General features: G+C 38.4%; 1 protein-coding gene across 2 annotated transcripts in view; it reads right to left on the bottom strand.

The window, feature by feature from the left end:
• Positions 1 to 51: 51 nt before the first annotated feature.
• Positions 52 to 7,500, bottom strand: part of LOC122244103 (gamma-tubulin complex component 3 homolog) — a 12,624-nt gene continuing 5,175 nt past the window's right edge. For both annotated transcript variants that reach the window (XM_043001920.2, XM_043001921.2), the window contains exons 5-17: positions 6,774 to 6,890; positions 6,260 to 6,378; positions 5,849 to 6,070; positions 5,467 to 5,634; positions 5,080 to 5,273; positions 4,496 to 4,647; positions 3,976 to 4,168; positions 3,619 to 3,823; positions 3,359 to 3,494; positions 2,998 to 3,218; positions 2,637 to 2,762; positions 1,908 to 2,042; positions 52 to 1,090 (exon numbers count right to left, since the gene is read on the bottom strand). In XM_043001920.2, coding sequence (XP_042857854.1) covers positions 917 to 1,090; positions 1,908 to 2,042; positions 2,637 to 2,762; positions 2,998 to 3,218; positions 3,359 to 3,494; positions 3,619 to 3,823; positions 3,976 to 4,168; positions 4,496 to 4,647; positions 5,080 to 5,273; positions 5,467 to 5,634; positions 5,849 to 6,070; positions 6,260 to 6,378; positions 6,774 to 6,890 — 2,162 coding nt within the window. In that variant the 3' untranslated portion in view covers positions 52 to 916. The remainder of the gene's footprint in view (positions 1,091 to 1,907; positions 2,043 to 2,636; positions 2,763 to 2,997; positions 3,219 to 3,358; positions 3,495 to 3,618; positions 3,824 to 3,975; positions 4,169 to 4,495; positions 4,648 to 5,079; positions 5,274 to 5,466; positions 5,635 to 5,848; positions 6,071 to 6,259; positions 6,379 to 6,773; positions 6,891 to 7,500) is intronic.

Below are 7,500 nucleotides of genomic sequence, written 5' to 3'. Positions count from 1 at the left end.
ACTATATATATAAAACTCAAGACATAACCTAGGAAAATAAACATTCTAATAATATATTATAAACAAATTGTATTTGTTCTGCAGCAGTTAACACAGTCTGTACATGTCACTGTTGTCACGTTTCTAGTAGGCAGGTCATACCGACATCTCACTCTGAGGTATTTGACAAACACATCCAGTCATACATATGGCAGGTTAGTTCACAGTGTATCTTAACATACAAATATACTTCACTGGGCATCCATAGGACAATTTATATAAATAAAACTATTTCCATGCATTCTCTTGTAAAAAAACATGGCATTCTGCTTCACTGTGTCCGATACACGTTCCACACGTCAAACACCCATCAATTATCCTGTCTTACACAGTTGCATGTCATCCACTCCATTACTAACAATATTAAAGACAGGAATGTGATATAATAAAGATGTTAAAAATTGAAAAGTGCATCACTGTTGTAAATATCTGTGTCCACCTGTTGTGGTTGATTTACTAAGGTATATTGTTTCATCGTACGTAATACAAGAATATTAAAATATTGCATAAACTTGTTCTAGTGAGATGATACAAATGTTGAGCTAAAAAATACTGAGAAAGAGAGCTAATAAAAATTCTGTTTCTCCTAACCGCTACCTCTCTTCACTTGAAAATGTGATGTTATAGCCACTAATAAATTCGAACCCTCAAAAACTGAAAGCAATCTCTTATCTTACATGACACTCCTAAGCACATAAAAAAAAGAGGAAAAAAAAGAAAGCTGCAACATTTACAATCACAGATGAGACAGGCATTCTAAACTCAATGACCAAGACCGCGGCCAGCCGTTCTCCAGCTCTCTTCCGCAAGCAAGCGCTTATAGCCTTATAAAAATATTCAGTTTCACAACAACAAGATGTATTCGAAGGCATCATCTTCACTGACAGAAAGAGGTGCCCATGCTTTTCCGCTTGTGGTGATAGGTCAGTCGTTGATTGAGCCGGTGATCACGCCGGTGATAATATTCATTGAAGTCCAAGCGAGTGCACAGCAAGTGGAGATTCTGGTCATCGTGTTGAGACAGCATCAGCAAGAAGGACTGGACCATATCCTGGAGAATAGAGACCATGTATTAACCCACACAGGACGGGTGGTACAGTACTGTACCGCGCATTCAAAAGCCCAGTGGCCGGGCAGCACAGTGCCTAATTCAGTTGATAAACGACCTGTATTCGAACGCCCAGCGAATGGACATTGAATGCGCGGTAGAATTCCCCCGTCGTGGATGGGTTAAAAGGATTACTTCAAGTGAGAACTTTGGTCCGAATTCATGCAAATAGTTTCCTTGTTAACATTATTGAACAATTGATGAATAGCGCACTCAATACTAATGGAATCAATCACATATTTGGTTGCTTACCTATCTGTGATCATAAAATGCCAGAGCAAATCATAAATAAAATATAACCATTAAAATCAACAGCATTGATTTCTTAATATATTTTGAGCCTTGGTTTAAATGTTGATTCATGCTTGCTACTGTGCCCTTTTCCTTTTCATGTATACAAATAATTCTACTACTGATTTAGGAAATATTTTGAGAATATCCACTATAAAACTATGGGTTTCTAAGGTATCATCACATTTCCCCTTTATACACTGACTGGAGTTGAGATTCTTATGTGGTCGAAATGTTCTTTGGAAGAATACAGTTCTAGCTCCAGTGATGATGTGCTGTTAACCATTACACTATGATTTTCAAATAAATATAATTTGCAATGAGCATCTGAAGGCTGGCTGTCATGGGATCTTGATATCAACTATTGATTACAAGTGCAATTTGCAACTCTAATTTACTCTAGAGACTTTGATTGAAGGAAATTACAACAGTCCTATTACACATTTAACAAAATGCAGTCTGCCGTTACCTGATAGGTCTGTGTGTTAATCCTCAGGTCTGACTTCAATTTGGGAACCACTTTGGTCAGGAATTCCTTCCTCCTTCGCTTCTCCAGGTCCTGCTGTTCTGCTGTTGTACCGAAGTCACCTGCATCTGTCTTGGCCTGTAAAGACAAAAAGCAAATAATGAGACAACAGATGAAGTAAGACAACATACAACACATTTTAAATTCATGTGGTGATATCAATATCAACTGGTGACAGAAAAATAATCCCCGAGATATGTTGTTGACACAAGAACTCTATGAGAAACATTACAATAAAAAATCTATTAAAAAAAATATATATATATAAGGGGAAAAAAAAAGCTCCATGAAAAAAGGAACACAATTGACTTTGTAATTTTTTCTTGCATGATCTTACAAAGAAATATTCTTCTTTGATGAACCACTAATATGAAATTGTAATCATCCTTTTAATCCCTGATGACACTAAATACAAATACATATGATCATAGGCTAAACTTCATATCAAAATTTTATTTTGTACATTCTAGTTCATATACTTTTCAAGATTTCTTTTTTTACTTCTTGTGTAACGTAGAATGGAGAAATACCCAGCACCTTCAGGAAATAAAACTGTTTGCAGTACAAGTCAATGTATAGACTTTCCCCTCCAAAGGTTAACGTACTTGTGTTGGAGAAGAAAGGAGTCACTCAACCACACATGCACTCCTAAAAATGAGACTAAAATTGTACCTTTATTTCAGCTTCAGCATTCTTTCTAGCATTCACCTCTGCTGATACAGCAAGGGAGAGCCTTTCTTGCAGACCTCGCAGGTTTTGGATCAAATTGTAAAAGGTTCTCAGGTGAGTTCTTACTTGCTGTGAGGGAAGAGGATGCAACATTGAAAGGGAGTTGTAAATACACTCTTACAAATTAAAAAAAAAATTAATTAAAGGAAGAAAGAATTAGGAATTTAGTTTTACAGATATGAGATGGATGACCACTTTTGAAAGAATGGTGGCATGTTTTAACTTCTTAAACAAATACATCATAAAAAATATAAAGACAATTCAGCTCGCTAATCCCAAAAATTATGTAGAATACAGTACAAACCTTTGATTTACTGTCAAGGAGAGCTCCAGCTACAATTCTCTTGAGGAACTCATTATGGGCTGCAATAACATCGTCAAGGCTCTGCGCTGACTTGAGGTTAGTCATCAGGCCATGCCAAGAGCACTCAAGAACCTCAAAGGTCATGTAGTACTGCATTTGGTGGACTAGATGCACCATCTCTGTTGTTAGGAGCTGAACTCCATGGAGCACAACACCCAGTTCTGTAAGATGAAATGGGTTTGATTTGCAAAAGTTATGAAAAATTCATAGTGTAGACTTTAGCAAAATTAATGTGTAGATGACGTCACTACTCTGAATATTCATATTCCTTGTGCTATATCTTACTGCGCAGAAGACTGACCAGGTAAATCTCTACACAATTTAGATGTAGCTGCCTGCTCTTTCCAGATGTCAGAAAGGATCATCTCCATCCGTTTGTCTTTCCAGAGTGCATTGAACAGCATTAAGTACTGTCTCATGCAATCTGCTGTCAGCACCTATGAAAGAAATTTACATTAAATAATATGCATAAAATGCTAACTTAATACTGTCAATTATTGTATGTAATTCACTTAAATCTGACATCCTCAAAACGTTCCAGAACAGAAACATCAGCTTTACCGTTCCAATTGGTCCGTCTACATGATAGTCCAAACTGAACACATCCCATCCAAGGTCACCGGGAGAGATCTCGAGTAGTCTGACATCTAGGCGCTCCAGGATGTCTGGTTCCTCGTACTGAGCATTGCTCGCAGCTACAGCAGTCTCCAAGAGGGAAGACAGGTTATGTGGATATAGATATGTGGCTGGTCCACCCAACTCTGGACTGGAAATGAGAGAAAAGATAAACTAGCTTCAAAAATTGATCATATAGAAAGTGCACATCACAGGAATTAACAAGGAACAAAATCAAACTCAAAATAATTACCACCTCATTTTCCATGTAACATCAAATTGTATCCCAAATCCTTTACTCACGTTAGAACCTGCATAAGATAGTGAATAAAGTCTCCCTGGCCAAGCAGGAGGTACCGGCGAAGAGCACGGAGATGGTCCATAAGTTTATGCCGTGTGAGGATCTCCTCTAGGACATGACGGGAAGTTTCTCTGAATGTCAAGCTAACCAAATTGTCGAGCTGACTGTTTTCATCTTGAGTGAACAACGATTCAACTGAAACAAAAGCAAGTATTGAAAATTATGAATTTCAATGATAGGTTAACCCATTCACGCCGGGTGACGTGATAACACGTATTGTGGTTTTCGCGTCAGACGCCCTGGACGCGCTATGAGGGGAAACCGCGCGCTCGGGTAGAGCGAGCGGGCAACCGAGGCTCACGGCTTGAGCACCCAAGAATCTCTTGGCATTAGGCTTATGCGTTCGAGAACCCCGGTATTGCGACCGCGCAAAGCCGGAACTGCCCCGGCATGAATGGGTTAAGAGAAGAAAAAAGATTAAACCACCACATATCAAACAAATAAAAATAACATGTTACCTACCAGTAGTCTGTTGAAGAGCAGACTTGATTGCATCACGTCCTGCTATTGGAGCGCGGAAATGACAGACATTACGAAGGAAATTGAGAGATTTACCGGATGCAAGCACCTTCTGTGCCTGACTCTTGCTAATGAATGAAGGCAACATACACCACCTATCAGAGATCAAAGAGATGAAGTCTCAGTATAAGCAACTTACAAAAGTTAAGGTTTTGTCATGTTATGGTTTGACATGTCATTCCTGAGAGGAGAATCATTTATCATTAAACTCCAGTTAAATGTTATCAAATTCCATTTTAATGTTTTTATATTTCCTGACTAAGGTAATGTATAATAGTAGGCAAATATAGTTTATGTAATTTTCAAGGCAAACCAACAAACAGTAATTCATTTATCTTTAAAGATAATAGAATCAATTTTGCTGACAAACTCCATCCAAAATTTAATCAGTGCTAATGATCAGCAGTCAGATCATAATCACAAGTCTGGCCATGACAAAACTGTACTTCAAAGTAAATAACAGTAAAAATAAAAATAAGAATAAAAAAGTAAACAAGACCAGTATCCACCATTCGAACTCTGCCCACCTTATCGAGTACTTGTCCTGCCACAGTTTGTCGTCGGAAACTGTGTGATCTGAAGCAATGAAGAACTCGTGGTGAGGGTCCTCTAATGTGCCATCTAAAAGCCACTGTGTGAGCATAACGTACAGAGGGGTGCAGGCCATGTTCAGGACATGACGCACAACCGTTCTATGCCCTGGATCTCCATGGTGCATGTGCTGTTTGGGAGGGGAAAGAATTTTGTCTTTTTCACATAACACACATATATATAAGCAGAATTTTCCAGAATAATTTTCTTTACAGGTTAATATCTGATGTGTATCAAGTTACTTTTGTTAAAAAATTACATTTCAACCCTTCTCACTTCAGGAAAGGAGAAAAAGGTTGCATGAGACAGAACACACTACTGACCTGATAAATGGCAGAGACACAGGCTCCTCCATACACTTCCCTAGCTGCATGGGTGAGCAGTGCCAGGGCCTTCAGGTGAGTGCGAGGCTCCAGCGTCCAGAGGACCAAGCGCCGCAGAGTGAGACCCCCCATTGGCTCTCCCATCGGAGTATCTCCACCTTCTTGAATCTAAACGTAAAACACTCTAATTAGCATTGACTTCCATGATCTTCTGATGCAATGGTTGTCTGTATAATGCCGTACATCATTTCAGAATTGGAACTTTATGCAAAGCACAATTAGCATAAGTAACACTCTAATATATCAAATGGAATGAATAAGTACAAATGTTAGCCAGCATCATCTCTTTACTTAAACACACCAAAGTATCAGGAATTCATACCTGGGCCTCAAGTACTGCGATTAGTCTGCAATACTCATTGAGCTCCTCTCTTAATGCCATTACTAGTGACTGATTCACTAAACCTGCGGCTGTTCTGTCCGCTGTGCGTTCGCTTCCTGTTCCTCTTCCACCCCATTCACAGAAGTTTTTGACTTGATTGTATAACCAACCAACTTCTGTCAGCTTCATAATGAGTTCCTTCTGGCTGAGTGATAACCGCACCTGTACAGATAGTGTCATAATCAATGCTACAGCTTGGATTGCACAATATTTCATCTCATAACATCACTGGTTGATCAGTGTCACATATAGCTACAGAGATGATGTAGATCATCAGTTCCCTTGTGTAAAACTCTAAGATTAAAGAATAAACAATGAACCATAGTTAAAGAAAAATCATTAATCTCTTACCTTTGGATCTAATCTAAAGCCATCTTTGTTAACATCCATCTTAATGATCTTTCCTTCAATTCCTTGGAATATGAAAAGAACTTCTCGGATGAGCACCTTCTCTGTCACTTCTATCAATTCTGAAACAGAAAATACGAGAGTAAATCATCTTCTCAAAAAATCTCTTACATTATATACCTTGTCATTGCACACGGGTGAATGGCAAAAATGCCATCTATTAAACTTCATATACTATTGTGTTCAATATCACTACACTAAAGCTTAATGAAAGGGTTGAATAAATTCCTACTCAAGTTAAGTATGCAAGTTCCTCATTGCAGTGAAAGTGGTCTTGCACAGAGTGCATATCAATGCTTGAAAAAATATATAATCAAAGACTTTCTAAATATTCTATTAAGTCTGCACTTCAGCAAGATATTTTGAAAATTACACTCTAAAAGTCTATCATTTGTGCTAAACCAACATCAGCCTTCATGACTGAAATATCAAACTAAGGATTCTGTGTTATGCTCACCTTCCTTTGTGCTTTTACTGGTCTGCTTATGGATATTTTGTGGAAACTGTAGCCTTTCAGCAGGAGACTGTTGCTGCAGCTCAGCAAATGGGGAGTCAGGATTGGCAGTGGCAGCTCCTGAAAAAATAATGTGTGGCATAAGACCAGCTTTCAACCTGGTTTACTGTTGAACCATTGAACAGCATACAAAAGTTGACAAAAATAAAAACAAGTTACTTCTAAACTTCACACCTCTATACTAGATAAAGAGAAATCTTGTAAAATTTGGGTACACAAATTTCTAACAGAGAACATGAATTCATTAACCCAGTGCGGACAGATGTCATGACATACATGATGCAAGAGGTCTGGCCTGACGGTGGGTGTCATGAAGTGCATGACATTCAGGGATTTTGGATCACTGTTATTTTATTGTGCTGTGAATAATGAGTGATAATGATAATTGCAGTCATAATTACTATAAATCCATTATATTAAGCAAAATGGTTTTCACCTAACATCCAAAACCTAGATGGCACCATTTTCTTCAGAGTTTTAAATGGCACCCATCCGCAGTCTCTAGTAAGCACTATCTTTATAGAGCAATGACACACAGCAAGTTGTCAACCTCTTGCTCTAAAGTACTGTCTACAAAGTGCCCCTGCGCCAGTAGGGATGCCTTTTATAGTGGCACTCACAGGCATAAGCACAGGTTTCCTTCCTCTTCATGTTATCTTCATTGTGGATG

Source organism: Penaeus japonicus, unplaced genomic scaffold (genome assembly GCF_977035675.1).
Source record: "Penaeus japonicus unplaced genomic scaffold, GWHDUDI00000001_assembly GWHDUDI00000008, whole genome shotgun sequence".
Classification (NCBI taxonomy): Eukaryota; Metazoa; Arthropoda; class Malacostraca; order Decapoda; family Penaeidae; genus Penaeus; species Penaeus japonicus.
This window is presented reverse-complemented; position numbering and strand designations above follow the sequence as displayed.